Below are 15,460 nucleotides of genomic sequence, written 5' to 3' on the forward strand. Positions count from 1 at the left end.
TGCCTGTGATCATCTTTCTGCTCTTGCAGGTAACATATGACCCTGTTTATGCCATTAGGATTGTGGACTGATGTATCGTGTTTGCCAAATGAACTGGCTTTGTGGTGAAGGAGAAAGCTTTATTTCATCAAACTCTCATTTTCTCAATCAGGTATTAAATAAAACCTTCTAAGTTCCACACACTGTTCTAGATGCTGAAGATATAATAGTGAACATGTGGACACGGTTGCTGTCCTTGAGCTCACACTCTGGTGACCGTTTGGAATGATATCCTCAGTAGAGACTATCAGGAGTTCCATCTTACAGTGACGATTCACTTACAATCATGAGCTGATCTTAGTATCATCAGCAAAAAGAGTCTTAAATGGTCAATTGTAATTTTTTAAATTTTTGAGACAGAGCATCTGTTATAAAAGATGAATAGTAAGAAAATAATTAGATGAAAAGGTCACAAATTCCTCCTAGTTTATATTCACCACTTCTAGAAGACCACAGTAAATATGTAGGAAAAAAAATCTTTGTAGACCGGTAATTAATTTGACATATTAGCAGATCTCTTTAAATTGTTAATTATAATTCAATACACTGATGTCAATTAATCCCAATAATGTATATTGTATATTCTCTACATTCTAGTAGAGAATAGAAAAGCTAAAGAAACTGAATGTGCCCACATAACTAATCAATTACATAGGTTAACCAGAATTAAGCTGAAGTGTCAGTGTTGATAGTGCTACTCTTATTTAATTTTGTAATATAAATTCTATGCTTTTATGATTTATTGTTCAAACTAGGGCAGTTTTTGATAGTGAAAGTGGGTACCCCAAATACAAGGGATTTAGTCTCATCTAATTCTTGGCATCTTGAAGTAGCAAATTACAAGCATACTAGTCTAATTTCCCTTTCCCAAGTTCATCATTAAGCAAGTTCATCAAAACCAGTGAAATGATTTCTTATTAACACTTTGATGAAGAAATTCTGCCCTCAGATTCTCTAAGGGCGGTGGTGGATAGACCCTTTTTTTTTCTTTTTTTTAAATGGGGACGACCTTGAAGGATTCCACCCTCTATTTTCTAAAACCTAAAGGCTAACTGCTCAGCTTTTGTTCTCCCAGTCTGTGACAGCTATCTTATACCTTATCATGTATTTTTAAATCATTTGTGTTTCTCCTTTGATAAACTTTATGTTTCTCTAGGACAGAGACTGTATTTTATTCATACTTTAACTTCTATGTACCTCTGATTGCTCACCTAAAAAATATAGATAACAGAACTATTATTATTATTGCAGAGTTTTATGAAGATAAAATTCACTACAACATTTGGAATCCTTGTGATAGGGCCTGGTACATAATAAGCTCTTAGTTGTGCCAGCTCAATATTATTATCAACACTATCTGTTGTCACAGTGCTAAGTAGCCAATGTCATATACACAAAACATGTATACTAAATATTACTAATTCGTCAAACATTTATTAGTGTTTCCTATATTCAAGTTACTCTATACAAAGATGAATCAGGAGCCTATTTTTTAAGTAAGGATGGGTAACAGGAATGAGATATGCACATAATTATAATACAAGATAGAAAGCAACATGTGACATAAGAGAGGTAAATGTAGAACAACATTGCTCTTCCTATTAGAGAATATTTTCAGATATAAAGGGTCAGGGAAGACTGTAGGAGTGAGAGAATTTTAGCTGAATCTTGAGGAAAATATAAGATTTGAACATGTAGATATTTGTGTTAGTGGTGTAATGAGGTGAAGGTATTCCAAAAATGACTGTGTAAGCAAAGTTACAGAAAAGGACCCCTCCCCCCCCCAAAAAAAAGCTCAGCAGTAAAGCAGAATCTTGATGTTTGCTTAGGATAACGACAAGTTAACTTATTGGCAAGTTAACTTATATGCAGAGTACATCATGAGAAACGCTAGGCTGGAAGAAACACAAGCTGGAATCAAGATTGCCGGGAGAAATATCAATAACCTCAGATATGCAGATAACACCACCCTTATGGCAGAAAACGAAGAAGATCTAAAGAGCCTCTTGATGAAAGTGAAAGAGGAGAGTGAAAAAATTGACTTAAAGCTCAACATTCAGAAAACTAAGATCATAGCATCCAGTCCCATCCCTTCATGGCAAATAGATGGGGAAATAGTGGCTGACTTTATTTTTCTAGGCTCCAAAATCACTGCAGATGGTGATTGCAACCATGAAATTAAAAAATGCTTTACTCCTTGGAAGGAAAGTTATGGCCAACCTAGTCAGCATATTAAAAAGCAGAGACATAACTTTGTCACCAAAGGTCCATCTGGTCAAGGCTATGGTTTTTCCAGTGGTCATGTATGGATGTGAGAGTTAGACTATAAAGAAAGTTGAGCACCAAAGAATTGATGGTTTTGAACTGTGGTATTGGAGAAGACTCTTGAGAGTCCCTTGGACTGCAAGGAGATCCAGCCAGTCCATCCTAAAGGAGATCAGTCCTGGGTGTTCATTGGAAGGACTGATATTGAAGCTGAAACTGCAACACTTTGGCCACCTGATCCAAAGAGCTGACTCATTTGAAAAGACCCTGATGCCGGGAAAGATTGAGGGCAGGAAGAGAAGGGGACGACAGAATATGAGATGGTTGGATGGCATCACCAACTCAATGGACATGAGTTTGGGTGGACTCCGGGAGTTGGTGATGGACAGGGAGGCCTGGCATGCTGCGGCTAATGGGGTCGCAAAGAGTCGGACATGACTGAGCGACTGAACTGAACTGAACTGAATGGCAAGTATTGTGTAGGAGTTAATTATGGAGAAGACCTGAAAGGTAGTTTGGATCCAGATAACAGAAAGGTCTTGAATGTCATACCATGGATTTTGCATTTTGAACATTTGGGTTTTTGAAATTATGAGTAAAAATAATGAAAATTGATGAAATCAAAAGTTCTCCCCATTCCCATTCACTGTAGATAGTGGGGAGATGGTTATGTAAGAAATCATCTTGAAGTTCATGCCAGGACTCTTAGAGTTTGAGTCTGGTTCTGCTCCACTACGTGAGTCTTGTCAAGTGCCCTCCTTTCCTCTCCATTTGTAAAATAATAAATATTATGGGTGTACATAGATGGACTCTAAAGGTATCTCCTTTTCTGAAAGTTCTGAGAGGAAAAGAATATGTAATGGGTGAGTGTTAGGAGCAGGAATTATTTATCCCAAAGACACTATTATTCTTAAGGATCTACTTTCACTATAGCCTACTTCAAAAATCTATCAAAATGTATGGAAAAAGTGAGTTTTGTGATTCCCCCCCAAATATTTTCTTGGGCATGCAATAGGAGAGCCTAAAGCTTGGTAGATCCTAGGTTGTGACCTCTGTAATGCCATACTCAAGTGTTTTGATTCCCCAATGCTGAATGGAGGCAGGCTTTGCTGAGCCATGGCAGTTATCAACAGGTCTCCTCCACAATGATGTCCATGTCTGACTGAGCCATCATGATTAATATTTGTAATCATGGCTTGAGGCACTGGAGAAATCTCAGGATGCCCTCTGAATCACCAGAGGAATACAGAATTATAGTCTGACTCAGGTTTCTTCTTGGCAGTATATTTTATTGTATTTCAATGTTTTGAAAATTGGGATGAGAAGTTTCCTGTGGAGGGATCTTTGTGTAACCTGGGGTATGAGATTAAGCTGCACGGCTCCCCCCTTAGCCATTCTAGATACTAGTGTTCTAGGTTTACTTTCATGTCTGAGAATAAGACTATTATTCTCAAAGAGCGACATCTCTCAGGAGAATCTGGACTATTGAAAAAGAAAAAGGTAGTAAATATTGCCCTATTACACAGGTTGCAGATAAACTAAGCATAGTGTGGACTTTTACAATATTCTACGAAAAGAGTGCTATAAAGTATTTTTGGCTTTGAAACCTTCACTAGTACCTTAGACAAGAAAAATATTTTTCTTCTTCATCGTTATAAAAATGATTATGTACACAGCTTTAAAGTACTTCTTATCAATAAAGGGCCTCTCTACCTTTGGGGTCTCTGCATCTTGGCAGACTGTTGGAAAGAAGCTAAAAAGCACCCCAGGATGTCCTCGGTGGCTTTGTTCAGAGAATTGAGAAGCCCTGTAGCCTGTTCATGGAACAGTTTTGAGTTGGAGGCCAAAGAGATATCAGGGAGGCAAGAAAATTCAGTCTGAGTAGCAAAGCAGCAGGCGAATATTAATCTTTGGTAGGTCCAGGGCTATTCCCACTCTATCCCGGATGAAAAAACAAAACAGATATGGAAATACAAACAGAACCGTAAAGTCAGTGGGGGAAGTGGTTAGAAGAGGAGGCGGCATACACCTGGAAAGTTACTGCAGCAACTGGGAAGAGAACCCCAAATTGTGACCATTACACGGGATTTGCAAATACACTCCTCTTTTCTCCTCTCTGCTTCTGAATAAAACCATACCCAGCTCGGAGACCCCAGTTTCCTCTGAGGCTTCCGTAATCCCATCTGGAAAATCGTATTGGATTGATACACAATCCCAATCCAATCCATTTGCTAGTTTGCAAAGGAAAATCCGGTCCGGCGTTTATTTTTAGCAGCGCTCCCTGTGACCGAACGCTACAGCTCTTCAGCGGGGATAACTAAGGACCGTATTGGGGAGAGAAGCAAAGAAGGGCGGGGGAGCGGGAGGCGGCGAAAAGGGGTGGGGGGACGCCCTGCGCATGCGTGCCAGCGCCCATGCAAATCTGTACATCCAGCGAGCAAAGTGGGATGATCTGTCACTACACCTGCAGCACCACGTTCGGAGGACAGCTCCTGCTTGCTGCTTCCAGACCCAGGTAAAAAAACAAACAAACAAACTCAACGGGCACCGTGCATGCATATGAATGCCAGGTCGCAACCTATCCCTTGTAGAGGCAATCTGCCGCTGCTGCTAAGTGTCCTTTGGTGGCTGATTGCAGTTTCAAGGTTTAAGAAATCCCATCTTTCAGGAAGCCTGAGGGGAAGAAAGGAAGTACGGGCGAAATCATCAGATTGGCTTCCCGGGTTTGGGAATCTGAAGCGGGCCCGCATCTTCCGGCCAACTTCCATTGAACTTCCCAGCACTCGAAAGGGACCGAAATGGAGAGCAAAGGTATGTGGCTGTCCCCATCGGGGGACTTCCCGCGGCATGTGCGTGTGGCCAGGGCAGTCCTCGGCGAGGGGACTGCAGTGCTTGGGGAGCGAGCATCATACTAGGTCGACAGGAGGAGATGCTATGTCCGTTGCAGCACCAGGGAAGTGTGGCAGGAAGGCGACTTCTTTTTAACTCCCACAGCTTGGAAGACAGTGTTTAATACTCCATCAGTTGCGTAGTGAAGTGTGATGAGTTTTTTTTCTTTTCTTTTTAGGTAGGGGGTGGGAAGAGTCTTTAGACGGTGGGGGAGGCGACATGTGTTGATAAAGCGATTTCTTTTCTGTAGAATGGATGGGTTCACATAAATATATTTCATTTACCTTAGGATTGCTGACAGGCACGTTTGTATCTGATATCCAATAATGCATTGCTATAGAAAAAAATGTTTGGATTTCTCCACCCCCACCCCAGGAAGATGATATTTCTGGGTGTGTATGACCACATCCCACTGCATTTTGAATATATATCAGCAGAGAAATTGGGTCTATTTGAAACAGTGTGCGTTAGAACTGACCTCTAAGAAGAACAGTGTATCGGAGTACTGCTTGGCTCCAGGCATGATGCATATACTAGTTCTGGATATGTATATATTAATATTTTCCTCATAAGCAAATCTGCATAATGTATACATACTAATTGGTAAATGAGCTGTAAAAATCAACTTCTGATAGCATATTTAACTCACATAAGCAAAATGACTATTAAAATTGTAGGATTGGATAGCCTTTGGGTTTAACTCCATCTATGCAGGTCTCTTCTTCCTCCTCCTCCTCCTCCTCTTTAAAACGCCCACTAGCTTGCAAGAGTCTTGAGTGATGTGGTCAGATATCCAGTAGGAATACTGGGTGTATTTAATTGTGAAATCGGAAAAAATGATGTCAACTTTTATGAAACTATATTCATTACCCAGAACTCGAGAAGCTATATTTGAAACAAGGTTTTATTTTTAAACCAAGAATGTCAGTCATTGTGGTAATGTGCTCAGGATCAGGGAGTGTGGTGGGTTACCTATTTCTGGGCTGATTGGTAAAACTGAAGTGTCAAGTGATAGCAGGTACATGTTCAATGAAGTATTTGATTATAAGAGTTAAGTATTTCAACTTAGGTAAGCATTTCCAGTGTGAAAATAACTGAATCAACATAGGTTCAGACAAGCTGGCAAATTTTAATTGGGATAATTTATTCCTATGATTTACTGATGGGCATTTCCTTGACTAACAATGATGAACGTATAGAAGAGACCCCATGTCAATAAATATACATGAGGCATATATTGATTAACTTTACTGTAGAATCCATTTTAAAACTAGAAGTCAAAAATTCATAGATGTCTGTAATATTCCAGTTGATTAAGTATTTCTAGAACATGAAATTAATAACAGAGTATCATTTTACTAAGAAGCATCTTTTTTTTTATTTAGAGAACACCTGCTATTTGAATATTAAGCTTGGTTATTTGGCAAATGTTCTTTGTAACATTTTGCTTTCAATTTATACATGAATTCCTGGCCCATCGTAAAAAGAAAATGTATCTCTTAGCAATAATTTTTAATTTCTCCTCTTTGCCCATAGCACATGCTACATGCCACAAAAAGTTCTAGACAGTTTATATCTCATACTGATAACGGTAGCATTCTAGTTATTCTGCCAGGCTTGGGATTTCAGAAAGGAAAATCTCAGAAGTATATATAAGAATCATGCTAGAAGTTCTAAAAAATCTATAGCAGTGATACAGGCATGAATCACAGCACTGACTTCAAGGCAATGAATAATTTTGCCCCAAGGCAATATTGTGGTCATTTTGCAGAGGTACCATAATTGCTTCAGGCAAAAGATATGGTGAAAGTCTTCATACACATTGGTTCACGGACTTTTTTGCAAAACTGAATTAGCCAGATAGTGATCATACAAAGAGTGGTGAATTACACGTTGACCTCACTTTCTGAGTTGATGCAAATGGCATAGCTAAAAATGGTAGCTAACTTGAAATTTTATTATAGAAGAAAGTGTGTATTAAGAGAAGTATATTCATATCCCATTTGAATTGTTGTACCTTAAGTATTGATACTTTATGCTGCCATGTACAAATTTCTTCCCCCAATAGATTCAAGTTTAGTTTCAGGAAGACATTTTCAAATGTAAACATACATACTTATTTTTTTCTACTAGATAATCTTTCAATACTCAAAGTACTATTACATGATTCAGTTGAGAGTTCAAGAGTTCTTCATCCTAGAAAAAAAGCTAATGGCCCACTTAGTTTTGAATCTTGTTGCCAACATTTGACAACCTTCATCTTACCTCCAGCATTTCAAAACCATTCTTAGAGCACTCATCCAAAGTCTTCAGCAAGTTAAGCATCAGTTATTTACAAATAAGATCAATTTTTTCGCTTCCTTACTTATTGTTTTGCATCACTTCTTGTTAGCAGGACGAGGAGGAGAGGTAAATGAATCAATTGATCCAGCAGTCAATTTCTGGTGTAATTTCAGTGATCCTTCTGTACCATGGTAATTAATGTTGCTTCAGAGATTTGGATAGGTGCACAGTCCGAACAACTTTGACAGAATTTGTGCCTCGTGGTGGTTCACAAACTTTGATGTACGTTAGAATCATCTGGTATGCTTTTGAGACCTCCTTCCTCATGCCTGGTCAAACACTTCATCAATTGCATCATAATTTTAAGGTAGGAGAGAGGCAATATATTTTTTTTTAAAGATCTCAGATGCAACAGTATTCAAGAATCACTCATTTAGACTTTTGATAATCAAAAATGTGGTTTTGATTTAGAATCTTGATCTTTGCTCTAGGCTTACTGAATCAGAATCTGATTTTTAAAAAAATTCACAGATTATTTGTGCACCCATAAAAGTTTGAGAAACATCGATTTACTGTGAGGAAAAAGGTTCTCTCCCTCTCTTCCCCGCTCCCTCCCCCACCCCCTCAATCTTCTGTATTTTTTCCCATCCTGCCTGTATCACATATTTTCTTTGTCCAGCTAGGTTTGCAAGCTTGCGCTTATCAGAAACACCTGTGAAGGTTTTGAAGCATAAAGATGCTTAGGCCACACCTTCAGACATCCTGGTTTAATTGATTCTATTGTAGAACCTGGGCATAGGTATTTTTTAAAAGCTCCTCAAGTGTTGCAAATTGATAGTCAAAGTTAGTCAAAGTTAAACGTTGGTCTAAGACCTTGCTAGTCAAAATGTAGTCCATAGACAATCAGTGTTAACATCACCTGAAAATTTGCTAGAAATGCAGAATCTTGGGCCTTACTCCAGACTTACTGAGCCAAATGTTCATTTCAACAAAATCTGCTTGTCATTTGTATGCATATTAAAGCTTAAGAAGCACTGGTTTAGACCTTAGGGGACTGATTGTATCTGAATGACACCACTCTGGGCATCTGAATATAGAAGATGGGATATCATCTTATTAATCAATATGGAAGCATGTGATATGTGATCATGCTGTAAGTTTTTGGTTGCTTTGGGAAAGAATGGAAATGAAATACCAAAGAAATTGCTTGCCTCTTAGTATTATCAGAAGATGGATTCATTAAAAATACCTTCTCTGTTCTTCCTCTAGCCATTTAGTTTCAACCCCTTAATTATCTTTAAATGCCTTTTCTATAGGTTCATTTTTGAACTCCTTAAAATGTCCTGGTGTTAACCCATGGTAGTGTGACATTGGACTGCTTAATCAAAGCGCATCTTAGATTGAATATAGCTTACCTCCATCCCATTGCCATGTGCCTCTATTCCATTCTTTTAAGATCCATTTGCTGTGCCTCTTGTTCACCAAGACCTTCTGTGACCTCCCTTATATCTAATTAATATTTACTGGTATATTTTATATGATCTAAGTCCCTGTTTGTCCCTCTCATACTGCATTTCTTACCATCAACATTATAATTTTTATGTTCTTTATTTAAACAAGCATTTATTGAGCATCTGCTATGTTCCCAAAGTGCTTAGTTCTGAGAATGTAAAAGAAAACTAAGATGTAGTCTCTGATCTTAAAGATCTCACTCTCAAATCTTCACTCATAGATTAACTTTGTTTGTGGGCACAATATGAAGTTCTAACAGTCCTGCAGCTGCCCAGGTGCCTGCATCAGATAAAACATTTTTATTTACATAGTAGGGATTCAGATTACATATGTTAGATTGGATAGCTTTCATTAGTTTATCATGCCATGTTCACACATCCAGGAGATTATAAATTGGGAGAGGTGAAAGAAGTGGGCTTCCCAGGTGATGCTAGTGGTAAAAGAACCTGCCTGCCAATGCAGAAGATGCAAGAGACACAGGTTCAACCCTTGGGTCAGGAAGATTCCCTGGAGGAGGGCATGGCAACCCCCTCCAGTATTCTTGTTTGGAGAATTCCATGAACAGTGGAGCCTGGCGAGCTATGGTTCATAGGGTCGCACAGAGTCAGACGTGACTGAAACAACTTAGCATGCATGCATGCCTAGAATAATCATTTACCTGAAACCAGAATGGTTCACTCTACAAGAGGAAAGGAAAATGTCATGCAGTAACTAGTTTATCAGAGCCAGAAAGTGATTTTTGAAAAAGCTGCTTTGTGGTTAAAAAGCAAACAACTAAAGCTCCAAGACCGTTGTAGGATGAGTAAGATATAACACGGTAAAAAAGCAGAACAGGCACTGAGCATAGGAGATCCCTGTTCTTATCCCAGCTTTAATGGCGTAACCTTGGACAAGTCAACTTTTCCTGTCTGAGTCTTAAAGATTCTTAAATATCAGAGAGATTCCATTTCATTTAATTCAAAATATTTAATGAGTTTCCACATTATTCCAGGCTTATTGTTAAATGCAGGGGATGGAGATAATGAATAGTGCATTGGGGTTGCCCTCAAGAAGCTTTCAGTCTGAGGATAAATGAACAGGCTCAAGAGCTACTGATTTCTAACAGTGTATGTGTCTTCTCCCTTCATCTCTCAGAGTTCTAGTCAGTTACCCAGGTGGCTAGAAATAAAGTCTTAATGATTAATGACCTCTACAGAGGCACTTAATATTCCACAGCAATAATGTCTGCCTTTTGTTCCGCTTTTGGTTTCTTTTTTTTTTCACTTTTGGTTTCTTTAGGCAGAATTTTTGTGTGGGAGAACATTTGAACTCTTGCTGAGTACTATTCTAAAAGCTGTTCCAACTAACTAGCTACCTGGCTAGTAACCTATTGTCTGAGTTGGGTGTTAATGATGAGGCTTGTTAGCATTAGAAATAAGCCTGGGGGTGGCCCATTTGTTATCTCCAGTCATTCCCTATCCTTGTCCTTTTATCCCATTAAGCTTCTGACCCTATTTGGTGTGGAGTTTTGTGCCTACTGAATGACTAATAGTTATGTTACTTTGAATTTGTTAATATTGGGCTCTTGATTTGTCATATTAACAGCCGTAAATAACATTCATGAGACATTCTGTGTTTTTTCCAAAGGGCTTGTTAATATATGTCATCTCCTTTAAAAACTTGTGACTAGATATATTAACTTCATTTTGTAGATAACAAAACTGAGGTTCAAGACTAAGTAACTTGGGCAATGCATCTTTTATTTTCCTGTAAAACAAAACTTATTGTGCCTTCCCCAAGTCCCATACCATAATATCATAATTATGAAATTAAATTCAAACCAATAAAGCATTTAGTATTTAGAATCAGAGTTTTCATTATGATTAGCTGTGTTGTCTTTCATTATTATTAGTTGTGTTTGTCTTTTCATTAGGATCTCATCCTAGAGGGGAAGAATTAATCCTTTGTCATTTTTGTAGTTTTAGCAACAAGCATACTTGCTGCTACAAATTATCTTCATTGACTTCTGCAAAGGCTTTAATTTACCAATAGGGATTTCTTTTGTTGTTATTCTATATATTTTTTTGCAGTAACTCCTCAAAAATGTGAATTTATATTTGTTGCTCAGACATAGTTTCAAGTCAGTTATATAACATCTTGTGGGTTTGGGAATGGAAGTGCATTGGGTCAAATATCATACCTTGTGTTAGTCACTCAGTCGTGTCTGACTCTTTGTGACCCCCATGGACTGTAGCCCACCAGGTTTCCCTGTCCATGGAATTCTCAACGCAAGAATACTGGAGTGGATTGCCACTTCCTTCTCCGGGGGATCTTCCCAACCTAGGAACTGAACCCGGGTTTCCCACATTGCAGGCATGCTCTTTGCCAACTGAGCCACTGGGAAGTACGTATTATACCTTGACTGGATTTAAAACATTGTGTAAAATCTGGCTGGTAACAGGATTTTCGGTCGGGGTGCACATCTGAATCATGCGGCACCCTGTAGTACCTGGGACTTGGATATTTAAGAAGCACCTCGTGATTAGGATGTGCACTCTCAATTAGGAATCAATAGATAAGCTACAGGGTGAGGAATATAAAATTGTAACATGTACGTGTGTCCTTTGTCAGAAATACTACAGGACTCCTACTGCCAGGACCTTGATTTTTATTTTCACCCTCTGTAGTGTTAAGAGAACATATGTGTAGGAGAGAGAAACCAATTCTTGTCCTACAGGCTTGGGTTAGAAACATAGAGAGCATGTGTCTGAGCCCAAGAAGACACATCACTTCTCCCAGTGTCTTCATCCTCATCGGCATCCTTGCATGCAGAGCATGATGGATTTTGTTCTAGTATCGATGTCTATAGTTCTCATTTTAGTTTGCTGTTCTCTCCAGTTACTTTTTGAAACAGTCTCCATCTCCCTGTCTTTGGGAAGGTGGGACTCCCGCCCAGGGAGGCCATGGTATTTTGCTGCTATTAGGCAACTGATGGTACATTGGCAGAAGTCCCAAGGGACACCTGTTGCCTCTCAACAGCTCTTTTCTTTTTTACTTTTTAAAAGCATATACTCTGCCTGGCTTTTTACCTGAAACAAATCCCACCACCAGTGATTCAGAAAGTACAGATAATTGAAAGTGAGCTTTAAACATTGTTGGACAAAAAGGAAAGGGAAATTGCTATTCTGTGTTCAGTCTTGTTTCCCTACTATTTGTGGACTTGCCATTAGCCTGAGATGCAGTCGAAAGGGACTAGACTACAGGAAAAAATCTAGAAGCTTTCAGAGGCCATTGAGAAGATAACACATCAAAATTTCCTTAACTAGCAGGAAGCAGCAATACCAATCTGCTAATAGCATGTCTTTTAGTCCCCACTCATTCCCACAACTGTCACCCATGTGAAACAATCAGGTTTTTCTCAATTCCTCAAACACTGACACCAAATATATCCAGCAAGCCTCATTGCAATAAAAATTAGAAATTCCTTTTTAACTTTTTGAAGACAAAAAATGTGGATGATTCTGATTTCAAAAGAAATGTTGAGGTGTTTTTGTCCTTAGTCTCATTCACATGCTAGATTGGGTTTAGATTCTTCAAATTAGAGACTTTCACAGGACTTATTACATGATCAAATTTAGATTCTTCAAATTAGAGACTTTCACAGGACTTATTACATGATCATTCTAATTGTTAAAAATCTGGAAAGTTTAAAATTAGGTTATTTAAGCAGTTTTTGTTTTTTACAGAGGCACTTCTTTCAAGATATTTTTAACATTTCCAGCACTACTTAAAATTGTATTTGATTTACTTTTTTTTTTTTCTATTCTGGGATTTAAAAGAGAAATATTTGCTATGTGTCAAGAAAAAAGGTTGTCATATAAAACATGCTGTATTTGCAAGCCTACAAATAGTTCAAAATAAGATGACATAGACTTTGCATCAGCATAAAAAGAAAACCAATAATACAAGTATAGCAATATCTGCAATGATACTGAGGTGAGGGAGACAACCAAGGCAATTTTCAAGCAAAATGATTGATTGATTGATTTAATAAGCAGTATTTATTGAGTGCCTACTATGTGTTAGATTCTCTAAGGGTAAGCTTCTTTAAACTGGTGGGATTATGAAACTGTATGCTAGGGAGATTCACTAAGGCATAGAAAATATGGTACATGTTCTGATAAAATAAAACTAATATTAGACCAGATGCTAGAAAACCTGGGTTCTGGTTCATGTCCCTCTAATTCAATGGAGGAACTTTAGGAAAAATCTTTCTCCTCTCTGGACCTCAGTATCTTAAACCTTTTTCTTTTTTCAAAGAGTGTATATAACTTCCAAGAGTGTAATAACAAATAACTTTATTTGCCTATTGATTTCTACTTTCTTTTTAGGAAGAAACTGCTTTTTCAGCTTGTTTGTATTCATTCTTTACTTGATCCCTTTTAGACTTGGTGTCTGTAGAAAACAAAACAGGGTGATCATAATTACCACATTAATTCTTAAGGAGCCCCTGATAGGTTTGAACTAGTGTTTTCAGGCTGTGAGTTGTATGAATGAATTTGTTGGGTCCACAGCTGGGTTGAGCAACTGAATTAGGTAGAGTAATTAACTTGGTGCCATGAGTAATTAATTTGGTTCTACATGCACAGAAGTGAAGTGAAATGAAAGTCACTCAGTCGTGTCCGACTCTTTGCGACCCTGTGGACTATACAGTCCATGGAATTCTCCAGGCCAGAACACTGGAGTGGGTGCCTTTCCCTTCCCAGGGGATCTTCCCAACCCAGGAATCGAACCCAGGTCTCCTGCATTGCAGGTGGATTCTTTACCAGCTGAGCTACCAGGGAAGCCCATGTGCACACAAAGGTTGAGGGAAAATGGATACTTGGCTGGAGTTTATAGATTGCATGATAGTGACCACATACAGGCCCAGGTATGTCTGAACCAATGCATGGTTGTAGTAGAGATCTTGGTTTGAGTCTGGAAGCTTGGACTTGAATTCAACTTCCTGACCCAACTCCTTGTGTGAGTTTGAACTGGTCACTTCCTTTCTCTATCCTTCTTCCTTCATCTGTGAAACAAGCGAGGATCAGAGGCAAGGTTCTTTATCTATGGGATTGTAAGAACCAGCATTTTTGAGTGTTTATGTGGGGACAACAGTGATTATGTTTTGTTTAAGGATTTATGGTTGTTTGCCTTGGTCTCTACTATGTCTTCAGTTAACTTAGTGGCATTTTTGCTTGTCAGATTGCACATTATGTTTTTGTAATTTTTTTTCACCTATCTCATGTGTCTTTACAAATAAGAGTAGTTTATTTATATTTTAGCCTATGTGAGGTTGATTTGGTGGATATGGTTTTCTCTGCTCTCCCAGCTGTAACCAGCACTTCTCCCATAAAAAAAACAAAGACAAACAAAATAATGCCAAGGAGTCAAAATGTTGAGTGTTTTACTAACATTATAGAAAGGATATTTGATTTTTTTTAGTTTTCAATCATTTGTGACATTAAAAAGTAATTGCACTCAGTCCTTCATTGTCTTCAAACAATTTAAATCCATTTTCTCTCTTCTGATGTTTGATTGGCAACTGATCATTTTAGATAGAAGAAGATGTCTTTTACTTCCAGATAAAAGTTATACAAAGTCTGAGTTTCATGATTAATAAGCTGAATTTCTTGATTGTGCAGAGAATAAAATTTAGTGATAGAATGAAATATTTAACAGCCATTAGCATGTTTATGAACATGAATTGTCAGAAATACTTGTGATATGATGGTAATTATAAAAAAAAGTGATACAGATATACATATCAATTACAAAAATGTGAAATTTGTATGTCCATGGACATAGATGGTAATATGTACAAAGTGGTAACATTTGGGTAATGATGATTGGATTGTAAGGGCTTTTTCCTTTTTCAAATCTTTCAACAGTATTTTTTTTTTCAATAAAGCATAAAATAGTCTTCCCAGGTGGCTCAGTGGTAAAGAACTCCACCTGCCAATGCAGCAGGCACTAGAGATGCAGATTCAATCTCTGGGTTGGGAAGATCCCTTGGAGAAGGAAATGGCAAGCCACTCCAGTATTCTTGTGAGAAATTCCATGGACAGAGGAGCCTGGGGAGCTACAGTCCATGGGGTTGCAAAGAGTCAGACACGACTTAGTGACTAAACAACACACTAGATATTGGGCTCAGTTATAGACTTTTTAAGCAGGTCTACCTAAGACTGAACTAAGCAAAAATCTTTATGCTTGATGGTTCATGTTTTATTCATATGAGACATTGAAAGGACATTTGAGGCGATAACAGTCTTTTGAAATTGTGCTTATGTATCTTTTACTATGTATTGAGTACTGTGCTTTACATATAATGACTCATTTAATCCTCATAACAATCCAGTGAGGCAGGAGCTATTGTTATCCCTATTTTAGGGAGTAAAAACCCCAGCATAGAGACATTGAGTAACTTGACTAAGTCACATAGCTAGTACAGAGC

The 15,460-nt window shown here is 38.2% G+C and overlaps 1 protein-coding gene across 2 annotated transcripts in view; it reads left to right on the top strand.

The window, feature by feature from the left end:
- Positions 1–4,682: 4,682 nt before the first annotated feature.
- The window catches only part of FGF12 (fibroblast growth factor 12), a 585,143-nt gene continuing 574,365 nt past the window's right edge, over positions 4,683–15,460 (top strand). For both annotated transcript variants that reach the window (XM_043473412.1, XM_043473413.1), the window contains exons 1-2: positions 4,683–4,819; positions 4,973–5,115. In XM_043473412.1, coding sequence (XP_043329347.1) covers positions 5,103–5,115 — 13 coding nt within the window. In that variant the 5' untranslated portion in view covers positions 4,683–4,819; positions 4,973–5,102. The remainder of the gene's footprint in view (positions 4,820–4,972; positions 5,116–15,460) is intronic.

This window comes from Cervus canadensis, chromosome 7, assembly GCF_019320065.1.
Source record: "Cervus canadensis isolate Bull #8, Minnesota chromosome 7, ASM1932006v1, whole genome shotgun sequence".
Taxonomy (NCBI): domain Eukaryota; kingdom Metazoa; phylum Chordata; class Mammalia; order Artiodactyla; family Cervidae; genus Cervus; species Cervus canadensis.